General features: G+C 41.4%; 4 protein-coding genes across 4 annotated transcripts; 2 read left to right on the top strand and 2 right to left on the bottom strand.

Moving 5' to 3' along the window:
- The first annotated feature begins 1,224 nt into the window (after nucleotides 1-1,224).
- skilb (SKI-like proto-oncogene b) lies at nucleotides 1,225-9,150 on the top strand. Its single transcript, XM_030769180.1, has 8 exons — nucleotides 1,225-1,245; nucleotides 2,497-3,639; nucleotides 7,120-7,197; nucleotides 7,306-7,391; nucleotides 7,655-7,854; nucleotides 7,987-8,210; nucleotides 8,342-8,554; nucleotides 8,883-9,150. Exons 2-8 carry the CDS (start codon nucleotides 2,509-2,511, stop codon nucleotides 9,090-9,092), a joined length of 2,142 nt encoding a protein of 713 aa, XP_030625040.1. The 5' UTR covers nucleotides 1,225-1,245; nucleotides 2,497-2,508; the 3' UTR covers nucleotides 9,093-9,150.
- A 1,831-nt stretch (nucleotides 9,151-10,981) lies between these two features.
- On the top strand, nucleotides 10,982-14,392 carry lrrc31 (leucine rich repeat containing 31). The gene is made up of 11 exons (XM_030769444.1): nucleotides 10,982-11,078; nucleotides 11,158-11,203; nucleotides 11,477-11,701; nucleotides 11,805-11,954; nucleotides 12,075-12,242; nucleotides 12,387-12,557; nucleotides 12,778-12,945; nucleotides 13,066-13,233; nucleotides 13,322-13,486; nucleotides 13,589-13,756; nucleotides 13,863-14,392. Exons 2-11 carry the CDS (start codon nucleotides 11,191-11,193, stop codon nucleotides 14,219-14,221), a joined length of 1,755 nt encoding a protein of 584 aa, XP_030625304.1. The 5' UTR covers nucleotides 10,982-11,078; nucleotides 11,158-11,190; the 3' UTR covers nucleotides 14,222-14,392.
- A 478-nt stretch (nucleotides 14,393-14,870) lies between these two features.
- On the bottom strand, nucleotides 14,871-17,295 carry lrrc34 (leucine rich repeat containing 34). The gene is made up of 10 exons (XM_030767577.1): nucleotides 17,192-17,295; nucleotides 16,978-17,090; nucleotides 16,819-16,883; nucleotides 16,608-16,691; nucleotides 16,366-16,494; nucleotides 16,170-16,265; nucleotides 15,896-16,050; nucleotides 15,632-15,787; nucleotides 15,329-15,455; nucleotides 14,871-15,083 (listed from the first exon to the last, which is right to left on the bottom strand). Exons 1-10 carry the CDS (start codon nucleotides 17,293-17,295, stop codon nucleotides 14,871-14,873), a joined length of 1,242 nt encoding a protein of 413 aa, XP_030623437.1.
- A 948-nt stretch (nucleotides 17,296-18,243) lies between these two features.
- Nucleotides 18,244-22,202, bottom strand: mynn (myoneurin). The gene is made up of 7 exons (XM_030769338.1): nucleotides 21,931-22,202; nucleotides 20,455-21,809; nucleotides 19,851-20,010; nucleotides 19,572-19,750; nucleotides 19,273-19,356; nucleotides 18,932-18,973; nucleotides 18,244-18,660 (listed from the first exon to the last, which is right to left on the bottom strand). Exons 1-7 carry the CDS (start codon nucleotides 22,200-22,202, stop codon nucleotides 18,401-18,403), a joined length of 2,352 nt encoding a protein of 783 aa, XP_030625198.1. The 3' UTR covers nucleotides 18,244-18,400.
- Between the last annotated feature and the right edge of the window lie 683 nt (nucleotides 22,203-22,885).

Below are 22,885 nucleotides of genomic sequence, written 5' to 3'. Positions count from 1 at the left end.
ACGAAGAGGGCAAAGGAAAACTTGAATACACATTTTAATGGCATGGAGCAGTTTGGTTGCTATTCAAGGCTGTGCTGTGGTAGGAAATTATTGTCTAAAGAAGTGTATATGCTTGGCCAAACGCAAACAGATTTATCTAATAATCTCCTTGTGAATTTTGCCTTTAAATTGTTGGGATTAAAAAAAAAACATACAAACAACAACAACAAAACAAAACAAAAAACAGCTGTGAACAGTGAAGGGAGAAGGTAGTGGCATAATCCAAGAAAGTAGTCTGTATCAACATTATAGTAATTGTTGCCAAAAATGATGTTTAAAAATGTTTTGAGCCATAACTTTTCATGTGCTCTGGTTTCTTGGTTGAGGAAATTATTGTTTATAGTCTCAAATTCTGATCTAAAGCCACAAGATCAGTCATTACTCATGCGACGCTGTAGAACTATGGTTTGTAAGCTTTGATATCGTAAAATGATAAATGTGGAGATTAATCTTTTTACAAATTTTGATGTAACATGAAAAGTCAAAAGATCAACAGCAAACATTTATCGTTCGGTTCTCTGTTTCGAGTCTTTCGGGATCGACCATTAACATTAGATTACCTAATTGTTTAGGCACGATAAAGGCTCATCTGCAATGTAATATCAAAGAATACAAAAATGTCTCTGTTATATTAATTAACATGTCTGATATCTTATCTGTCCGATATCTCATATGTTGTATTGAATTCTGAAAAATGTCCCTCGAAATTCTGATCTGTATAGTGTATTAAAGAAAACGGTGTGATAACCATAAAGGTTCTGTTCACACAATTCGATGTTGCGTTTTTTATCTGTCAATTTGTTTTGCTGCGTCTTATCAGTAGCCATGACCGTGCGTCGGTGCGTGCTGAAGCTACCTATGTGTGTGTGAGATTTTGTTTCTGGTATCCGTCACGTAATACCTAGACTGCGAGACAGACTTCCTCTTTATTTAAGCCCTTCTGTCTAGCCGTGGTATACCCAGTTCCAGAGTACTGTCGAGTGACGTATACTGTTGGGCTGTGGACTGACGTTGCAAGTCTATCACCATGAAATGCTCTACTCTGCCTTCGCTCTCCTAGGGCTAGGGAACCAACAACAAGACACGACATCCTGCAACCAAGGATATAAATACATCTGTTCATTGAATTCTTTTTTGATTCTCACACTCTCGTGGAAAACAGTCACATTTGAGGAGGTCAGTATTTTAAATCGTCTGAGCAGAAAGGTAGGATAAATCGAGAATGACTGCTTTATTTCAAATTCTCCCGGGCAGCAGATATTCAGTTTTAGTACATTCTCTACACTGCTTTTCCCTCAGGTTAAAACTGCTTCCTTCGGTAGGAAGGCAGTATTTCAGTGTGTAGCCTATAAACATAGTGTTGAATACCATAGTCTTGAACATAAGCTGTCCGTCTAACATACATTACGTTTTCATTCAGCTTTGTAATTTTCAAAAAAAAAAAAAAGTATAAACGCATTTTCTTACACTTCAGTGACGAGAATCACCATTTTACATGTTGAGGTAAAACTAACTGCGATTTCAGTCAATCTCTGTAGTAAACATGTTTCTCCCCTGTAGTAGTGTCACGGGGCTACGAGAGGTTTTTCTTCTCATCAGTTTTTAAAATATGTTCTAGGAGGGACTCTTTACGGATTAAATAATGTCCAAGAGAGTCATTTCACATTTTGTTGTAAAATGCAGAGTGTTGTAAGGTTTGGGAGTAGGCTATCATGGGCTAGTCCCATAGAAGGTCTCTTGCAGTGGTGAATGTCATTACCACGACAGATGGGGGAGGGGAGGCATAGAGTAAGCTAGTAGGAGTAGTGGGAGGAGTGGAATGTCGAGCCTTGAAGTCACAACATAATTTTTTTTTTTTTACGAGTTTTACTCAGTGAAATGATATGGAGGTGTTCTTTTTTTATTCTCACCACGTATTTTAGCTATTACAACGGCAGTAAGACCTGAAACCCCTTCAGGCAAGGTTTCACTGTTGATTACTTCATGAAATCAGTGTTGGAAAGATGAGGGTTACTTTCACTACGATAATATAATTAAGTTGAGCTATCTGGTTTCTGGGCAGATCCAATTTTACTGTATAATATTTATTATAGTTTGGTCAACCATATATTTAACCATTGAAATGACAACACTCTTCTATGTTTTTATCTATATCATAGGCTGTGTTACAGTAAGGAGGCTTTGCACTTGATCTTTATTCCCTTTAGGGAAGATTTGTAATTATTCATAAGGCCAAACTAAGAATTCTTACAGCCTTCACAAATATTTATGATGTTTTCTTGGTGATGCATTTAAACTTTTCCTTTATCGAATTCTCAGCTCTCTAGATCCTCCAAACTGTATGTAGGTTTCACAACTTTCACAGCTGTGCTATGATAATTACCACTTGAATTTAGGTTTCACATCATCTTTCATAACGCTGTAACCGAAAAAAACCCCCCAATATTTTCAACCCAGGGTCACAGAAGAATGGCCAGTGTCCAGAACAAGCTGTTTCTGCAGGAATCTGCTAAGGGACCTGTGAAAAGGCAAAACCAAGGGAAACCTCGAGAAGCAACCCCAATCAAAAAAAGAGTGATGGCCTCAATGAACCTGACATGCAGAAAGATCGCTGACTCTTTTGATGAGTTGTCACATGTAAGGGTACATAATCTAGAGAAGAAATCATTGGGTCATTTGGGATCCAGCATTAATAGGGAGTGTCAACAGGTTCCCAACAGAAGGTATGGAACAGATGGTGCTTTGGATCTAAGCCCAGGTTTGAGACATACATTGGCTCAATTCACGCTAAGTAGCCAGTGTTCTCTTGGTGGCCCTGCTGCATTTTCTGACCACAACAGCCAGGATAAGCTTGTGTCTCGCCTGACCCAGGAGGGCACAATATGTGGGCCCCTACTGGTGCCTCCTGACAGTTCCACGGAGCTTGTTCTCTGTAATCTAGAGGGTGAATGCATTTCTTGCTTCTCGGTGGGAGGTGAGCTGCGACTGTGCCTACCGCAGGTGCTAAACACTGTCTTGAGGGACTTCTCTTTGCATCAGATCAACTCTGTTTGCGACCAGCTGTACGTTTACTGCTCCCGCTGTGACGCTGCACAGCTGCATGTCCTCAAAGTGTTGGGGGTGTTGCCTCTTGGTGCTCCATCGTGTGGACTCATCACTCTAACCGATGCCCAACGTCTCTGCAATGCCCTGCTCCATCCAGGCGATAATCCTACACTCTTTCCACTTAAAGAACAAGGGAGAGATGGAGAAGAGGAAGAAGAGGAGGTTGATGCCGGCGGGCTTTGGGTGGAGCATCAGTGTCTGGGCAAGTGCCAAGGCGTCTTTGTGCCACATCTTTATGCCTGCCCCGACGCGCCCTGTATCCGCTGCTCACAATGCAGGTTGCTCTTCTCCCCGAAGCGATTTGTCATGCACTCACACAGACAGCCCGACAAACGTACATGCCACTGGGGTTTCGACTCAGCCAAGTGGGCCTGCTACCTTCAGCTTGGATCCAAGCACCGGGGGACAGCAGATAAAGCGAAAAACACACAGCTCCTTGAGAACATGAAATTAAAATTTCACAACAACCAGCGTGAGATGAAGCTGCTTAATTCTGTAAGTTGCTCTATGTTATATGCCCCCAAATTTACATGTTACATTGTGTGATTTGTTTAGCAAAACTAGCATAAGTTCATGCTTCATTCAGTTACTTCAAAGGTCAAAGTTACAGTTCCTTGTTTGTGTCTAGAAGCCTCACCAAGCAAGGAATTGTGGTTAGTCTGGATTGAAACCAAACAGATATCAAGAGATAAGCCATTTACTGCAGACAAACATGGAGAGACAGATACGGGAAATGTAATCGACACTGTTGTGTTTGGAAGGCTCAGGAGGGGGTCATTTCTGAACCACCTAACACTGAGAGACAGGTCATGTTCGTGGTGAAGGTGTGATTTCCATTTCTGCCTCACAGCAGCTTGTAAACATTAGGAGATGAAATAATAAGAGAATCTCATGACTGATCAGCAGAGGCCAGGACTAGCAACACAGCAGATGTTTCCCCCCAAAGGAAGAGACTTGACACAGCACAGCTCAGTGGGGTTACTAGAGTCTCAAGCTTTCACTGACAGACTCTTCACAAACAGCCTGGGCCACAGCAGTGAGGGGTAGAAACAGAGTGAGAGAGGAGGGTTGGTTGTAGGGAGAGGGGAAAAAAAGACAGATGAGGAAAGAATAAGAAACAGAGCAGCTAAGGCGGTCTGTCACATGTGCCTGCAACCTGTTTTTCCCCCTTCACAAGCCCAGTTTTCAACTCACTGGACCCACCCTCTAACCAATCAGAATGCAGACCCCCAGCTCCAGCCTCTCTCTCTTACCCGGTGACATCAGAAACCATTCAGTCAATTCCCATCTCATTACATAATGGCCAACAAAGACTAAATGACATCACAGGCAACCTCACATTTTAAAATCCAAAAATCCTCTCTCATGTCAAAGCCATAGGTTCACAGCTGCATGTTTGAATCAAATACTGAATGTTTTCATTACAGTCAGGCTGGACAGACATAAAAATCTACAGAAAATGCAAAGAAACAATAAAAAGATGCAGACTGTCTGGCACAAAGAAGATTACTTTTGTTATAAAGATAATTAAATGAAATGGAAGCAGACAGCTGAACTTCAGACTTGGCCTGTTGCTACAGATTTGTTACCTTGACTTCAGTTCCTGGGCGTGTAATTACATGAGGTTTATTGGTTACTCAGCGTGTGTGTGTGTGTGTGTGTGTGTGTGCGTGTGCGCGCACGCGAGCATGTGTTTGTGTTTGTGTTTTTGAGTAACCAAATCTACAGTATCAGATGTGTCCGATTCTGATGGCATCATTTGGACCGGTATTATTGTTACTTACTATCCAAAATATATTTACAAAAATATTTAAGTGTCCAAAATATATTTAAGTGTCTGGTGATATGGTAGAAACAGAGATTAATGATTCAAAACCGGAGGTCAGGTCATGACAGTTGACCGGAGGTCAGGTCATGACAGTACAAGAGTTGACCTTGTGTCACAGAAAAATTGACTAAAGGCAGAGTTGAATGTGATAGTGACTACACAGTGGCCCTCTGTCTGTTCCAAAGTTCAGAATCACATTTGCATGTCTGTATGGGGGAAGGACTTGTCTGCTCATGTCACGTGTTGTAAATAACTATCCGGACTAGAGTCCGTCTCCTGTGGAAGTCATGTGACAGACAGCAGACATCCAGCCCTACCCCCTTCACAGGCTTATCCTGCAGCTCTAACACAAATACAAATGCGGAAAGAGATTGCAAATTTGACTGTTGCAATGCGTGTTCTGTTTTGTGGAGCCCTAAACCAAATTATTTTGGTAGTCCTATCTTGTGATCTCTGTTTTAATCTCTTCATAAGCAACCCGAGCCACAAACGTGAAGTGGGAGGCAGGGCAAAGTAAGAGAGAGAGAGAGAGAAAGAGTGAGAGAGACTGGGAGAGAGAGGAAAAAAAGACAGATGAGGAAAGAGTAGGAAGGAGAATAGCTAAAGCAGGTCGTCACATGTGCCTACAGCTCGTTTCTCTCCCCCCCCCCACCCTTACAATCCCAGTTTTCACCTCGCAGGAACCTCAACCCCAGCCAATCCAAACACAGACCCTCGGCCCCGGCCTCTCTCTCAACCAATGACGTTACAGACCATTCACTCAATTCCCATCTCATTACATAATGCCCAACCAAAGACTAAACAACATCACAGCAAGCAACCTCGGGTCTGAATACCGAGCTGCTTTTTCATGATACAGACATAGATTCAGAGCTGAAAAAATATACTGAAAAAGTTTTATTTGACACAGAGGATAACCTCTGTGATATATAACAATAAATAAATAAATGGAAGCAGACAACTGACCTTCAGACTGGGCCTGGCGCCACAGAGGAGTTACCATGGCTTCAGTTCCTGGGCGAGTGATTACAAGAGGTTTATTGGAGATGGGATATGTGTGTTTGTGTTTGTATTTTTTGAGAGGATATATTAACCATACCATCTGGACCAATTATTAGATATCTTAAACAATACCATCTGGATCAATTTAATGATTACTTAACATTTAGAAGATTTGTAATGATAGTTCAATGATAGCTCATCATGATGTAGCAGTAATGGGGGTTAAAGTTCGATATGGGTTAACCTGAGGTTGTGTTATGATCTCAGCGTAGTTCAGGCGGTGACTTCACATCACAGAAAGCTGGCCGTGCCTCAGGGCATGGCAGACAAGACAGACACTTCACGGCGCTGTTCCGTGCGCCCCAGGCATAAAAAATGATATTTGCATATCTGTCTGTGGAGAAGGACTTGTCTGCACATGTCACATGTTGTAAATAACTATCCGGATTAGAGTCCTTCTCTTGTGGAAGTCATGTGACAGACAGCAGACGTCCAACCCTACCCCCCTCTCGCTGAGTCGTTCTATAGCTCTCACACACATGCAGATGCTATAAGGGATGACAGGTTTGACCTATAAAGCTTTTTATGCTTCTGGCTTTCAGAACCACATCATTTTGGTCATCCTGTTTTGTGGTTTTTGTACGAATCTTAAACTGGCTTTGAATGCAGTGTGTGCTTAGAATTTTGGACCTGTTTCATTCAGAAAATGCAGTTAGGGACTAGTTTTAATGATGAATACAGCACAATATGAATGTACTGATGAATACAATTTAATGAATACGGCTTTGTAGTTTATTACATTTTTATGCGACGGCCTTTAAAATAGGATGTTTTCGTTTCCCTGCGTGTGTGTGTGTGTGTATGTGTGTAGTATGGTGAGTGGTATTGGAGGTGTTGTGACTGGTTTGATCTCTCATTTCCCTCCATTCATTCCATTTCAGAGACAGAACCTTTGGGGGTTTTTTGTTTGTTTGTTTGGGGTTTTTTTTATTAAAGAAAAGAAGAACCATCCAAAGTCACAAGGAAAAATCAGAACAAGTTTAGTGTGTGATATTGAAGTAGAGCTACAGGAGATAATACTGGTTTTGACAGTCAGTCCAGACTAGTGTTGTGTTTACATACTGTAATTGTCTTTGTACGTCTAGGAGACAGGACAAACAAAGCAAGGACTAGATCATCAACTTCAGAAGGGAAAGCCACATGAGAGTAACTTGGAGGAGAAGGTAATATATTACCATCTGTGTGTACAAGGTTCAGACGTGGCATCAGTTAACCTCTCTTACTTTGGGGTAAAACCAGACTAACAAGTTCTTTTCAATGCACACATACAGGCTGAATCTTCCCCTGCCTTTTGTTTTGATCCCCAACTGCTGGCCAACATGAAGGATTTGAGTAAACTTGGCCTAATGTGGCAAAGGTACCATCATTTTTTAGGGCGTGTGTTTTGTACACACCCATTGCTGTTTTTTTCTAAATTGATGACACTTAATACATATATATATAAACTACATTAAAAATAAAAATATAAAAATGTTTCATATTTTTATATTTACATTTAATGGTGCTGTTGAAAAAGATAGTTCCATATGTTATCCATAACAGGAAGTACCATGCACCAGGACAGTTATTTAGTCAGAGCATACTTGTTTCAAGGACTTTTTTTTTATTATTATATTTCAGCTGGTACCATTATATGCACGACAACCTGATTGGCTCTGCCCCGTCTCTGAGCCCGGGCTGTGTGGTTGGAAAGCAAAATAAGGAAGAGAGCTCAGAGTCCGAGATGCAGGAGAATCCGCTCAAACAGGAGAGCAGTCAGGAGGCTGACGAACAGTCTCAAAATCACTACAGCGCTGACCAGAACACATCTCCTGAGACAGGTTAGTCATCTTTTTTTCATTATGTTCTTTTCTGTGTGTGTGTGTCTGTGTGTGTGTGTGTGTGTGTCTGTGTTTGTCTGGTCATATTTGTAACAATGCTCAGTGCTTATCAGTTTTCCTCTGTGATTTCAGGGAGTATGACAGTGCGCTCAGCAGCTGTCCAGTCTGAACATGAGGGTTCAGACAAGTGGCAGAAGGAGAAGGTCTCCATAGAAACACAGCTGTATAAAAGGCTTTGCAACACTGTGCATGTGGAGGAGAACAACAACACCATGGTGATTGAGCTGCTTCAAATGTACAGCGCTCAACATAATAAACTTCAGTCAACACTGCAGAAGCAGAGGCAGCTGGAAAAGGTTTGTACCGTGAAGTATAAGTATAGTCTCCTTCTAATATTGAACCAGTTGATTTGTATAGACTCCTCCCCTCTCTTTCTCCCCCCTCTCTTTATCTCTCTCTCTTTCTCTTTTACTGTCCTTGACAATAGGAGCTTCAGGTTTTGGGTAGGGATGAAGCTGCTGATCAGTGCAGCTTGCAGGGGGAGCTGGAGGCGGTGCAGACTGAGCATGCTCAGAGGCTGGGGGAGGTGCAGCAGGAGCAGAAGAAGCTGAAGAACAGGCTAGAACAGCTAAGAAATCAGAGCTGCAGGTGTAAAGAGACCAAAGTGGAGCAGCATCAGGAAACCCACTACGCCGTACAGGTATACTACACGTCGGCTTAGTACCACACAGACCTGGTAGGATTTGCATACTGCCGTGTCTGCCGTTTTTTTTTTGTTTGTTTGTTTGTTTGCTTTTAGAAACGAACATATGTCCTTTGGCGTTTTCAATTGCACCTTTGCTAATTGTTCCACGCCTACACCCCTGTTGGTCCTCTCAGGCCCTATGTATTGGGAATGCTGCCCCCTGCTGTTAGACCTAGCTACATTACACAGTCTGAGGTGACGTTCTGGTTCATGCAACTGATGCCATGTAACTGTTTGCATGCTGTGTGTGTGTGCACGTGTGTGTGTGTGTGTGTGTGTGTAGTTATCAGAACTCAGGCAGAGGCTGGACCGTGCTGAGGAGGATCGTGTGGAGCTCCAGGAGCAGCTGCGTCGGGAGAGGGAGGCCAGGGAGAAGTTAGAACGCACCATTGCGCAGCTCAAACAGCAGATGAAGGAGTCTGTTGCTCCAGCCTGCCCAGCAAGCCCTCTCTCAACAACCTCCAGTGAGCTGCAAATGTCCCCTTCTCCCTAGTAGGATCCTGGCTTGACCCTAACTCCTGTGACCGGTGATTCTGGGTGACTTTTGAAACGGGCCTAAAATGTGGTGCCATATCCAATGTTATTGTGGTATAAAAAGTTATACGTTGTGATCTGAGCCTGGGAACCTTACTCTCAAAAGAATTTTTACTACACAAATTTTCACCTGTAAAATATTTCAGTTAATTTCCTAAAGTACAGAATAGCATAGATTTATAAACAATCTGCTGACTATCTATTTGATGAAAGCAGTTTATAAGTTTTCACAGACGTCTAGTGGAAGTTGTGAGCAGCAACCTAAAGGCTTTACAATCAGTCCAATAATTATGGGGTTAGTGCACTGACTACTGCTAGCAACAAATAGTCCACAAATATCTAACAAACATTTAAAAATATATTGTTTAAAATATATAGTATTTATTGTTTATTAGCAAAATTTATAAGAAATATATCAGAAAATATAATATTTAATGTTCTAATTTGTCTTGGGCTTTTGCCAAATAATTGTCATTTTACGTATGTGATGTATGAATGTACAGTGTGTATGTGTGTATACCCAAAATGTATGGATATGCTTTCTGAATTATGTCATTCATGTTTATGTTCTGTTTTGTTATTGAAAGTACATACGCTGTGTACTAAAGAAATACCATTTTGAAAGAATGATGTTATTTAACATATTTTTTATTATGTTCACTTTATTACGTTTCTCTTATAAAGTTAGAAATTCGTCTAGTCCCATAAAACAGTTTATTGAAATGTGTTTCCTGTATGTATTTCTTGATAAACAGGGTTTACCTTTAAGATACTCTGAACGTGTGATGCAGTAATCTTTTGTATGTAAGAATGAAAAAAAAAAAAATCTGTCGAGGTTTGTATGATTTTTTTCTTGAAACTGTATCTTTCCTCTAAGACAATCAGTGGGGTTCCTTTGAGTTCTTTGAACGTACACAGTTTCAGAACAGCTATTGAAATTGTTCTACCTCAGAAGAATGTCAGAAGTGTTTTATATTCTGTTGTTTCCTGCGTACTGCTCGTTTTCCATATATGGCTCCTCATCCAATGGGAATAAGGTGTGCATGTAATATGTAATGCAAAAAAAAGAAAAATGTATTTCTGCCCAGTGATAGCCTTGCATTTTCATTTTGAAACAGTCCTGCTTCTGTGTTAAGTATCATTCACAAAAATATTATCTTATATATTCACATTTCTTTTTCCATGAGTGCCATTATTTGTGTTTGCGGTATATGAGATTACACTCATGTTCTACCTCTTCTTGTGATTAAGACACTTTGTATCACCTTCAATCCTTGTGTGTCTCTTTTTTATGTGTCTCCGACTTTTACTGATTTACCAGTGTATAATGTAGCTCACTGAACTAAATGAATAGACAAATACTTAAGTAAACAAATAAGTAATTCATTAAAGACAGACAGAAGGAAAGAAAGAAAGAAAGAAAGGAAAAAGAAATACGTATGGAGTGAGAATAGTAGGCTATTCCGTGTCCACAGGTGAGGTAAATTGTTTAGTTAACCATTCTCAACGTTGCACATGACTGGTATACTGCATAGCGCTGATTCCACCGTACGTTCATTGTCGGGAGGGCTGGGAGTATCAAAGTGCAAGTTTCAATCCTGGTACTTCCGGGATCGTTCTGTTAGAAGCATATGATATGAACTGTATGATAACGCCGAAATGAATATATGCTATTTGTAGGTTTTACTGTGCATGTCTTTATTTAGCTAGGACCTCTCTTTTAATAGTTTCAAACTGTGTCTCTCGCGTTCAAAACTGAAACTACGAGGAACAAAGATTGATCATCGCGTAACCTGGGATCCTGTTCACCCTTCACGGAGCAGGATATGAACTGCTGCAGTAAAAACATTATATATGTGTCATTTTTCGTTTCCGTTCTTTTCCTCTCATTCAAACTACTATTAACGCCTTGACTACTCGGTCGTCCGGTGCTCCGACAAACCTTGTAAGATCTACTGAAATTGTTTCTTTCTCTTGAAGCTTCTGTCAGCATTTTACTTTATTGCTCTTTTCCATGTCTGCAGATCTTAATCCGTTAAAAGGTCGTGAACAAAAAGATGGAATCCTCAGGTATGCTGTGTATGTACTTTGGCTGTAGACTGAATGAATTCAATAAAACCGTTAATATGATAATGAATCATTTTGTCGTTCACTTTATACGCAGGTGAACTTTGTAATTTTATTGAAAATCTGCATATCAAAGAAATATAATGAAAAATGTGAGAGATTAGAAAAAGATATTACTTAGGTCGCAAAACTTTAACAATTTTGCTGGAAAAGAAGAAATAATAAAATAAAGTTAGATCAATAACGTCAGATTAATCTTTTTGTGTGACAAACCAGATCCCCCAAAAGGTCAGGAGGGTTCTCCAAAGAGGTCTCCTCTGGATTTGATTATGAATCAAATTCGAAAGAGGAGATCCTTCACAGACCGCAAGAAGTCATCTGTCAGCCGTCTCTTCCGAACATCAGAGAGCAATGATAAGATTGATGGAGGCGTCTCAGAGATGAAGGAAACAGTCAGTGCTGAGGGCAAGGAGGGAAGAGAGAACACTGAACCTGGAAAAGGTGAACAAAGAACAGCCGAATATGTGTTTATACAGCATTACGATAGATGCTGAATAAAAATAAATATTGAATAAAAATAAAATTACCTAAATATGTCCCTCAGAAGGCAGCGACACTGCAGACTCCGAGATTTGTTCAGTTGTAGGATGGGGCAGAGTGAAGCAGTTTGTGGAGAAACTTGGCAAGACCCCGGACAGTCAATACCTGAGCCTCTGTCACTGTGACCTTACAGCTACTGATGTTACAGAGCTGGGTATAAAAAAAAAATATTTTTCAATCTACACTGATATCGTTTGCCTCATCATTCCAATTCTTACAGCATCTCTCATGACAGAACTCATTTGTATTTGCATGTCTCTGTAAATTTCCTTAGCGACACTACTCCCATTCCTGTCTCAGCTGGAGGTCATGGACCTTTCCTGGAATGAATTAGTTGGAGGAGCTCTGAAGGCTCTGGTCTTCCACCTGCAGCATGTGGGAAGACTTCGGGAACTGAAACTCAGCAACTGTAGACTGACACCTCAAGACCTTGCAGCACTAGGCAGGAACACCAACACTCATCAGTTGTTACCTACTACGTTTTACTGGACTAATTTTGATTTCATAAACCCAGTAAATGAATCAGATTGACAGTATTTTTATGGAAATTCAGGGCTATTCCAATGCGACTTCAATGATATTACAGGGGAGGCCTTGGACTGTGTTCCTCAGCTGGAGGTACTAGATCTGTCCTGGAATCCCAATGTGGGTAAAGGGAACCTGCGCTGTCTTACTGAACACCTTCACTCTGGAAACAAGCTGAGGGAGTTCCTCTTGGTTGACTGCCAACTCTCTGAAGCAGACGTGGTGGCGCTGAGTAAGATATACAGCCCATTAGGTCTCCAGCGAGAGAAATGGTGGTGTACATGACCTCAGTCTTCTCATATACCAGCCACCTTCTCAAACTAACAACAGAATCTGTGTAGCTTTAAACTGTTTGAAGTTGAGCATTAGCATAATACATATTGTATTACGACTTTCAAGCACAATCGTGGTCCTTTTTAACTAAACAGGTTATTGGTCATCTACTTCTTCAGGTGAGGCTCTTAATGGAATGTCCTGCCTGGAAATATTGGATATCTCTAACACACGCCTTCTGCTGAAGGAAGTAGAGAAATTGGGTTGTTCTCTGAGGGCTACTCCAAGATTAAAGACCTTGAAACTCAGCATGTGTGGGCTGCAGCCAGAGACTCTCAAAATTCTGAGTAAGAAACTTTCACATTCAGCTGGTGAAAACATTAAGCCGATTTAGAGTTAATATTGTTAACACAGCAACATAACGTTACTTTCACTTCATTTACTTTGTGCATGTTCCTTCCATACAGGTGAGACACTGAAGTTTCTACCTGCTCTGCAGCATTTGGATTTGTCCTGTAATAAGGAGGCTGGTGGGGGATTTACCCCAGTTTTCTCTAGCCTTGCTCTGACTACACACCTACAAAGTTTGGACATACATTCATGCTGCCTAAGAGTTAATGATATATCTGCACTGGGTGAGTGAGTTTGTTGCATAATTGTGTTTTAATGTTCTATGCCAGCTCAGGTGTTTTCATTTGTATGTAAATTGTGTTTTTATTCCAGTCCAGGTTCTTCCATCTCTACGTGAGCTTACAGAACTAGATGTATCTTCAAATAAAAACATTGGGGATGTGGTTATGTCTCTGTTCCCCATCCTTCCTCTTTCAAATATGAAGAGACTTCCACTGAATAACTGTAATCTGAGCTCAGAAACATACCAGGCACTAGGTATGACACACCATTAAAGGGCAAATCATCAAAACACTGAAATGAATTTAAAAAAAGAATTGCTCGTCCATTTTCCCGTCAACATGTCTGCCTTTGTTACAGTCTCGGCGATGCAGTCTCTCTCTCAGTTGGAGAGCCTGAATGTATCCTGGAATAAGAGAATAAGTGGAAATCTGAAACAGCTCTTGGAACCCCTGCGGGCTAACAGCATGCTACAGGAGCTGAGACTGAGCAGCTGTGACCTCACCACGGAGGATCTTCTTCACCTGGGTAAACCTTCCATGTACACAGAACAGCGTGTTGTTCCAGCAGGGACATTTTAATTTAATACGAGGTCATTACTGTCTAATGCCTGAACGCTTGTGATGTTTTGCAGCTTCCGCCGCAAAACGGGGAGCTCTGTCCCAGTTGAAACGGCTGGACCTTTCCTATAATGGAAGTGTGGGTGACGGCGGCTGGGTCTCTCTGTTTGGGGAGGCCGGGAGCTTGAAGGGACTGGAGGAACTGGATGTTAGCCTGCGTCCTTCTACATCCTCCCCTGTTTCATCCTGGCTGCCTGCTTTGCTGGAAGCCCTACCCAAACTCACCTCCCTCAGACACGTGTCCTTGAAGAGATGGGCTTTCAGCTCACGGGAAACGGAGAAACTAGAGAAAACCTTGCAAAAAAGGAACGTTGTCGCAGAGTACGACCTGGTGTCACCTGCTGTACAGCCGGCGGATCTGATACCGGCCTGACTAAACTAGTAAGAAGGCGAAACGTATAGCTGCACATTTCAAAATAAAAGTTTACTTAGTGATTGGTAGGTTGGTCAGACTAAGATTCTGTCTTTAATGTTACTGAGTAGAACTTAACTGTACCATTTTTGCACATGAAATCAAAAAAACAATTTACACTTTATTCTTACGATTTTGGGGCATGCATTTTGTTCACCAACAGCTGACTGATTTTTTTTTTTTAGATTTTTTTTTTTTAAATAGAACAATCTATAAAGAGACTTGCTTTCATTTCATTTTAACAGTTGAGGATGATCATATTGTCACACGTCCTTTACACTCAATCTCCACATCCCTTCACATTAAGAAAGACTGAATGAAAGAAAAAAGCACCACCTTAGATTGGTTTATATAGTAAAAGTTTACACGCTTCTCTCTTGATATATTTGAACATTTGAAAAGCACTTTCTAAGATTCATGGGCTCTATTCATACTGGAATGTAATCATACCGTGAATAAAGTGAATAATGCATTAATATAATAAAGCAAAAACATTTTAATGACCATCTTCTCTTCAGTAAGAGTGCTCTGTTTATTTAAATACATAATGCTCTCTTTCAGAGGAGAGATTTTTCACATACATTAAGTATATGAAACGAGGATGACTGAATCATGGAGACTCGGAGTCATCCAGTGATGTATTAAGGGCGAGAGCTGCATTGCACGCGGGGTCACCATCTTCCCCGTAGCTGGGGGTCCAGTAGTAATGCCGTCGCAAGCCGTGGAACACCTCTGCTAAACACATACGACCATCCACCACATATGGAGAGACATCTGTGTGTCCCTCCAACAGCTGCCCACTCTGAATAAGCTGAGAGAATGCCTGAGAGTGTGCAGAGACGTTAGAGATGAATAAGACAGACTCTCAGCTCTGAACTCTTAACCCAATCCAAGCAGGTGAAACAACAACACCGAGACAGTAATTTCTCTTCCGATTCCTCTTTTTCCGAACTGAACATTTACATATGGATTAATCATTAGTTCCAAGTCAGAAATCAGTGAACAGTCTAACCTTACACTCAATGAAAAAAAAAAAAGAAGGCTGACGTCCTGTGCTTTCACACTTACCTCACACACAGGTTCCTCCAGTTTGTTACCCCAGATGTAAATGTGTGTCAGGCAGCAGTTCATCTTCATAGCCCTGCTGAGCGATAACAGGCCAACCGTGCCGATGTTGTTGAAGGGGATGGACAATCTAAAAAGGCAAAATGACAGATACAAATATCTTAACTAGATATACCAGAATACTGCGATACCCTGAGCACATCAGGTAAAACAGAATGAATGGGAGATTGGAAAGAATGTTTGTCTTTTTTCTTTTTTTTCTTTTTTCTTTTTTTGCTGTGATCACTGTGAAAAAGAGACACATACGCTTTCAGTTTGCACTCAGGCCTGGTTAGAGCTTCGCTGAAGTATACAGCTCCGTCATCCTCTATGCGATTAGAGGAGAGATCAAGTATCTCCAGTGAGCTGTTCTGTTTCAGGACCTCTGCCAAGCATTTGGCTCCATCCCGTGTTATTCTATTACTGAAGAGTAAAATCAACTTAGCCTTTGTTAAATGTGCATACGTCGTAAGGTTCTACGGTCATTTGATAGTATGTGGTGGGGTGACGGGTTTAGGTTTCTGTGCGTACCAACGAAGGTCCAGGTAGGAAAGTGTAGCGTTTAACTTCAGTGCCTCACACAGCCTCTCCAATCCTGAATCAGTCATGCCATGTTTCCCCAAGTGCAGTTCACGTAAACTCTTGTTCATCACCAGCATGCGAGCTGTATGGACAGTTGTCTCTTCCTAGTAAAAAAACAAAACAAAACAAAACAAAAAATAAACCAAAACAAACAATGTGCAGCCACTGTTTTCCAGCACAAATCTATTTTTGGCTGTGTCTAGCAGTGTCATTCAAGTCATACCTGCAGACTGAACAGAAGAGGTCGACTAAGATTGATGGAACGCACACTTCTGTTATTGGTCAGGACGATGGAAAAGGCAGTTAAACTCTGTGTGTCCTGTTGTATAGAGGAGAAATTTAAGGAGTAAAGAATGAAAGAATATTTGTAATGAAACTGAGTACACTAGTGTAGAATGGGAACTGTTATGTGTAACTACTAGGTCACAGTCGGACAGATCCAGACTCTCCAGGGTGGTGTTCACTTGTAACATACTGGCAAAGTGCATTCCACCTTTGTTTCCAATTTTATTCCCCGTCATTCTCAAACTCTTCAGGGTTCCATTTTTCTATTGCAAAAAAGAGAAAAAAGAGGAAAACTTTAAATAAATGTTAATCAAGGAAAACAATGTAGATTGTTATCTGTTTTTCAACTAGACTGATAGAGTCTGGAGACAGTTACCTGCAAACTTTTTGCAATGACCTCTGCACCGTCTGCCTTAATATCATTACACATCAGATCAAGGGACTGAAGGGCCTTATTTTCCTATGTAATAGAGGCATACAGTAACAGTAACTTTAAGAGGGTGACATTTGCTTTAAGTCGGTTGTCAGTCATAGTAAGGAAATAGGAGGAATGAGCACTAATACTCTGTAGGTGTATGAGAAAGTACCTGAATAAGGTCTGATAGATGTGCAGCACCCTGGTCGGTAATACTGTTGTACCTCAGGTCTAAACCTGCTCGGAGAGGTTTCAAATTCAGCCATGACAGGTTTTATTTGGGCAATGCAAGTTCAGTTAGAATGGTAAGCGGCGAAAAGTTCCATCATACCTTTAATTGTAAAATTGTTACGAAGCGTTTTCGACAAGATAAAAACATCACTGTCATTCAGCCGCTGAACTTCTCTTAGGCGGTTATTTCCCGTTAGTTTCAAGACGATATCCCTGGGTTCATAATGCAGTGACAATTAAGAAAGCTATACATCATCCTTACTACTTGATCAACTATGCTGACACACGGTCATCGAAGTATATTATCCACGCACCTTGTTGTCCCCTCTGTGTCCTGCAATACTTGCAAAACATATGAATTTACCGGGAGCTGAAACTCAGTGCAAACAGAAAGGTAGGAATTCTTGATGCCATCCATGACAGACAATGCAGAGACGGGGAATCCAATGTTTAGCTAACAAGCTGACAAGCTAACAAACTAACAAATCGCGTTTCCCCAGCAACGGTAAAAGCGCGTTCGAAGGCACAATGCACCGTAGCCGATTCTCGCTTCGATCTGTTGCTTTGTAATAACCATTTTGTAACACCATCATACCAGTTATTAAGCATCCATGTAAGAGACCCTAACGAACGTCAACAACGGACTGATTAGTAACTAATACTGAATGAATTTGTAAAAATGTTAAATTGGATATTTAATTGTAGCACTCAGGAAGACGAAGGATAACAAGTAGTCTGCAATGCAACAGGCTGTTTATTGTAAAAGGTTGTATATGTATAATATACTATTTGAGAAGGCAAATGTAATTCACGGATTTGGTATCCAATTATTTAATATCTTTAAAGAATTCATATAAATTTCCCAGTGGTTATATTTACAGTCAAAGTCTACCTGCAATACAAAATCTGCACACACACACACACACACTCACACAAAACCCCAACAAAAAACCTACAACTCAAAATGTTACGTGGAGAGCTAGCAGACTGATACAACGTCAATCAAGTTATTTTTTTTTTCTTTAGATTAAAAGTAAAATGAGCAGTGAGCGTTTTTATCTGCAAAACTGCAAAAGGTATAACACAAGAGCACATCTCTCCTATGTCCACACAGCCACAGTGTTCCTAAACCTAAATATCCCTTCATTTTTAATAATTATCAAACACACAAAATAATCTTAGATTGTCCTGCATGGACACTACATAATATACAAAATAAACAAAACTTAATTACATCCAGTTCTTTCTTTATCATAGATCACCTTATTTTGATGAATCTATGATAAAAAAAAAAAAAAAAAAAAAGTCACAGAACATTGACCTCATGGCTATGGGGTCATCAAAACAGAGCTTAGCAGAGAGTAACATCTAAAATGTTAACGATCTTCCACCTGTTGCCCAGAATTTGGTGTTTCCGGGGACAACGGCATGGTCAATTGTTTTTTTTTTTTCCTATCACAGAGAGCTTCCTCATCAGCTTTTTGAAGACGTGTTTATTTAATACGACAGTCCAGTCTCGCTGCTTAGTCTATTGTCTGAACAATGACAATTTGTGTGGTCTCCATTCCACCGAGAGACGTCGTGGGAATTTCAAACTGCTCCACCACAATTCCCAGTGGAGTCTCTGCGGACTCCTGGGGAATGACGGAGACGGCGGGCTCTGGTGGTGCCTGTAGGGCAGTACGCACGCGTGCTATCAGACCCTGATGGTCGATGGGGATGTTCAGTGCGCACTGGACGGCGTCTTCTGGCCGAGTCTCTGGCTCTGTTTGTTCTTGTGCGGCTGAAACACACACGTGAGATTGGACAAAGCAAAACATGAAAAAAAAAATTGAAATGAAAATGTTTATCATTTAACAAAATTTCCATTATGATTAAGGGCTGTAACCATTTTAAGAAGTATGGAAATATATTTATATCGATCTGGAGAGTGGTGTTTCCCAATGCCACATAGAGAGGAAAGCCTATGTTAAAGTTAACAATGAGTCGCCTAACAGTGCAGTTCAGCTAAACAAACATACAGTAGCTGAATGTGTTTACAATGGCCCTCTTACCACTGTGTTTTTTAGCTTTGTGCCTCTTCAGGTTCTGCATGTCTGTGAAGGTACTTCCACAGAGTTCACACTGCACTTGTCTTGATTCTAGCGAGGAACAAACAACAAACAAAACAAACAAACAAACAAACAAACAAAGAAAACAATGCGTGAAACTGACAGTTATACTTATCGACCAAAACTCCAGAGAGTTCTGTACCTTAAGCACCGATAGATATAGATCTATCTATCTATATATATATATATATGTGTGTGTGTATATATATATACATACACACACATACATATATATACATACATACACATGTATTTATTTATTTATTTCATTTACCAACGCTTACCATCATGAGTAATCATATGTTTTTTGAGCTCTCCAGAGGTCATGCAGGGTTTCCCACAGTCTAGGCAGACATAAGGAGTCACACCTGTGATGAGAGGAAAAACAGGAGTAGAGATGAGAAAATGAGCATCAGATTCATTAAAACAAACCAACATCATACACATCATCAACAACAATTACAAATCTTCCCCTTCTGTTCATTTAGCCCATCATTCCATTCTGTATTTTACCTGTACCTTTTCTCTTCACTAACTCTGCACATCACTGTTCTAGAAGTTTTCCACGTTCAGTCACCCTCACCTGTGTGTTTGCGATTATGAGTGATGAGAGAGCTGGAGACGGCGAAAGCCATGCCGCAGGTGTCGCAGACGTAGGGTTTTTCCCCCGTGTGTCTGCGCGTGTGATACATCAGCGTGCTGGCCTGGGTGAAACGCTTTCCACAGTGACTGCATTCGTAGGGCTTCTCTCCGCTGTGCTTCCTGCAACACGGCAAAGCAAGATTCAGACAATGAAAATCTGATCCAACGTACGGTGGACTGACTAGAGAGGGAAACGACTTAATCCCAGACAAAGAAGCACCTGCAGTGGATTTTCAAATTGCTGGCTGTGGCAAACATCAGACCACAGTGTTCACATTTGAATGGCTTTTCCTCTCCATGATGCATACGTCGATGACAGACCAGCTGACACTTTTGTGCAAAGGATTTTTCACAGCTGGTACATTTGAAGGGCTTCTCTCCTGGGTACACAAGGGGAAAAAAAACAGGAGAATGATAAACCATTACAAAAAAAAATTCACATGAAGAGGTACACAAAGAAAGGATCTCTGAGAGGTAATTTTTTTAACACTTTAATATTACATTCAAAAAGTGTGCAGCGCCTGAAAATCAACTGTAGGCTAAGTGAAACTGCAGACTAAATGTATACCAGTCATTTCCATTGCTCCTCATACACATTGCACATACAGTTTAAAAAACACTGATCACAATCAGATTTTCCTTTATACGTGTGGCTCTCAACAGTTTATTGCCATTCAGTTGTCTAATCATAGGCTTTTTGGGATAGGCTATGGGCTATATTATTTTACTTTATATTTATGCAGAACAGCAGTTTGAACATCTTCACCAGACATCAAGCGAAAATTTAGAGCAGCATTTGAAATCCCTGAATATATGAGATTTACCTGTGTGTATGCGCATGTGTGTTTTCAGCTGGTTTCCCTGTGTGAAAGCTCGACCGCAAAGCTGGCATTGGTAAGGCTTGAGACCCTTATGTATGCGCATGTGTCTGCGAAGACTGCTCATCTCGGAGAAGAGCTTCCCACATGTGTTACAAATAGGCTTTATCTTCGTCCGCGGCTTGTTCTGCTGCACCCCTTTGGGCTTCTTCTCATCGTTCCATTCTTCATCCTCGTTGTTCTCATTGTCATTATCGTTGTCTTCGTCGTTACTGGCCTGGTTCTCTTTCATCTTTCTGCTTAAGCTTCTTTTCCTTGAACTCGCCCTCCTCTTTTTTGGAGGTATCTCAGAAGCTTGGCTTAAGCTCTCTGTGTCGTCAGCTTGAGCAGCATTCTCCTCAGTCGCTTCAGAGGCTGAGGGGCTGGGGTTACTCACTTCTACCTGTTCTCCAGGGTCGTTTGGAGAAGTTGTTTCCGAGGGTAAAGGCTTAGTTCTTGGTCTCCCTCTGCCTCGTTTGGCTTCTCCTCCCTCTTTAGAGTTCTTCATTTCTTCACCCTCCTCTGGGCTCGCTGAGTCAGGTGTCTCAGAGGTCAGAGGCTTGTTCCGTGGCCTGCCTCTGCCTCGCGTGGTCCCGCCCTCATCACCAGCGCTCATCTCTTCCACGTTTTCCTCTTTGCTGATTGAATCGGTGGTCTCAGAAGCCAAAGGCCTGGTTCTTGGCCTGCCTCTACCTCGTCCGGTCCCTTTCGATTGGTTTGTGTCTGTTTGTTCAGTGTCCTCATCTGGGTTGGTGGGACTGTGAGTCTCAGAGAGTAATGGCCTAATCCGTGGACGGCCTCTGGGTCGTCCAGTCCCTCCACCTTCTTTTTGGTTCCTTACAGTAGCTGCTTCAAGGCTGCTGGGTTCAAGTAACACAGAGGGCAACGGCTTGGTCCTCGGTCGACCTCTTGGTCGTCCTCTTCCCCTCCCTTTCCCTCTCCCCTCTCCGCCATCGTCAGATCTACTCTCTTTTTCAGTATCGTCCTCGTAAAGCCTGGTCCGTGGTTTCCTTTCTCTTTTTCCTGTTCTCTGGGGTGTCTGCTCACTTGATGAGGGTTGTTCCTCCGTTGTGGGACATGGTGCCTGTTCCGTCTGTGGGTCATTCTGCACCTCATTCATTTCTTCCTGCTCTACAATTGGTGAGAGTGGGTCATAAACGTCTGGGCTGGGTGGGGAACCCTCTGTCTGTGACTCTGCCTCATTCGTCTTGTTCATTGTAGTGAAGTCTGGTTTCACGTCATCCTGGATGAGATCACAACGAACAAGCATCTCTGGCATCCCCAGGTAAGAAGCAGCTTTTCTGAAGCTCTGCATCTCTCCACTGCAAACAATACAGCGAGGGATATCAAAACGGGTGCGTGGTGTCAGCAGAAAAATTATTTATCTTCACTTTATTAGTTCATCCTACGTGTAGGGAAATGGTTAAATGACATGATACTTGCCTGTCTAAAGTTAAATTTCCAGTGTATATGTAGTCCAACACTTTTTCAAACACTAACACATTAACCCATTCGGGGTCCAGAGTTATAGTGGCGTCCTCTCGTCCAGCTTCAGTGCACTGCGTGGCGAAGTACTCACTGAATGCGGCCAGAACGTTGTGGTGAGCTTGATAACGTGAATTCCCTATAACCACAGTGCAATCACACAGAAAGCCTCTCTCGCGCTGACCTCTCAGCTGCTCCAAAAGGAACTCAGAGTGACGAACAGGTGACATGATCTGCAATAACTAAGTCAATTTATCGATACGCTATTTCTTAGGCAATAACTTACTACAGTATTTCTCCTAATTAATTGTTTCGGTATGAAAATGCGTATCCCTGTCTATTTGTCTGCCTTTTAAAGCAGGAATAATAATGTTATGTTCAATTAAACTGCTTATAGCCAGCTTCAATAAAATAATTAAAACATTTAAAACCCTCGATATTTAGCTAATTGATAACTTTGACCAGAGTTGAATGAAAATAAAAGTTCCCGCCAGCTACCGTTACAGCTGGCCAGCAAAATGCAACCAAAGACTACAAGCGGAAGGTCAATTTGATGCTATACTTGTATCATTTTGACAAGCGATTAAATAGAAAAATATTCAAAGCCGAGTAATACGAATATGAATGTTGCTGTACACACAACTGGTAATCTTAATCCGTCGCTAATTAAATAAGAAAAAACAAAGGGCTCTTATTTCGAAAACGCTCGTCCGATACAAGATGGAAGCCAAATGGGACAGTTTATCCTCATTAAACACGAGCTATCATGATCGTTACAACTAGTGTTCTCAAATGCATTTCTAAAAACACGAAACAAGGTTTCGGCTTTCATATAAATTTACGCTAACCTACGTTTGAACGACGGGACCTCAAAATCCTTCCACTGAGTCAGCCATCTTTTAGCGACTTCAAA

The sequence above is a fragment of the Chanos chanos genome, chromosome 3, assembly GCF_902362185.1.
Source record: "Chanos chanos chromosome 3, fChaCha1.1, whole genome shotgun sequence".
Lineage (NCBI taxonomy): Eukaryota > Metazoa > Chordata > Actinopteri > Gonorynchiformes > Chanidae > Chanos > Chanos chanos.
The sequence above is the reverse complement of the archived record's forward strand: the minus strand, read 5'-3'. Positions and strand labels throughout refer to the sequence as shown.

Excerpts from the sequence above, each read along its gene's own strand:
- skilb (XM_030769180.1), top strand. The coding sequence starts at position 2,509 with ATGGCCAGTGTCCAGAACAAGCTGTTTCTGCAGGAATCTGCTAAGGGA. Across the intron at positions 7,198-7,305 it reads AGAGTAACTTGGAGGAGAAG|GCTGAATCTTCCCCTGCCTT; the intron begins GTAATATATTAC and ends GCACACATACAG. Across the intron at positions 8,211-8,341 it reads AGCAGAGGCAGCTGGAAAAG|GAGCTTCAGGTTTTGGGTAG; the intron begins GTTTGTACCGTG and ends CCTTGACAATAG.
- lrrc31 (XM_030769444.1), top strand. Across the intron at positions 12,946-13,065 it reads AGAGACTCTCAAAATTCTGA|GTGAGACACTGAAGTTTCTA; the intron begins GTAAGAAACTTT and ends CCTTCCATACAG. Across the intron at positions 13,234-13,321 it reads TAATGATATATCTGCACTGG|TCCAGGTTCTTCCATCTCTA; the intron begins GTGAGTGAGTTT and ends TTTTTATTCCAG.
- lrrc34 (XM_030767577.1), bottom strand. The coding sequence starts at position 17,295 with ATGGATGGCATCAAGAATTCCTACCTTTCTGTTTGCACTGAGTTTCAG. Across the intron at positions 17,091-17,191 it reads GACACAGAGGGGACAACAAG|GGATATCGTCTTGAAACTAA; the intron begins GTGCGTGGATAA and ends TTATGAACCCAG. Across the intron at positions 16,051-16,169 it reads CTCTTCTGTTCAGTCTGCAG|GAAGAGACAACTGTCCATAC; the intron begins GTATGACTTGAA and ends TTTTTTTACTAG.
- mynn (XM_030769338.1), bottom strand. The coding sequence starts at position 22,202 with ATGTCACCTGTTCGTCACTCTGAGTTCCTTTTGGAGCAGCTGAGAGGT. Across the intron at positions 21,810-21,930 it reads GGAAATTTAACTTTAGACAG|TGGAGAGATGCAGAGCTTCA; the intron begins GCAAGTATCATG and ends TATTGTTTGCAG. Across the intron at positions 20,011-20,454 it reads ACACATGCGCATACACACAG|GAGAGAAGCCCTTCAAATGT; the intron begins GTAAATCTCATA and ends TTGTGTACCCAG.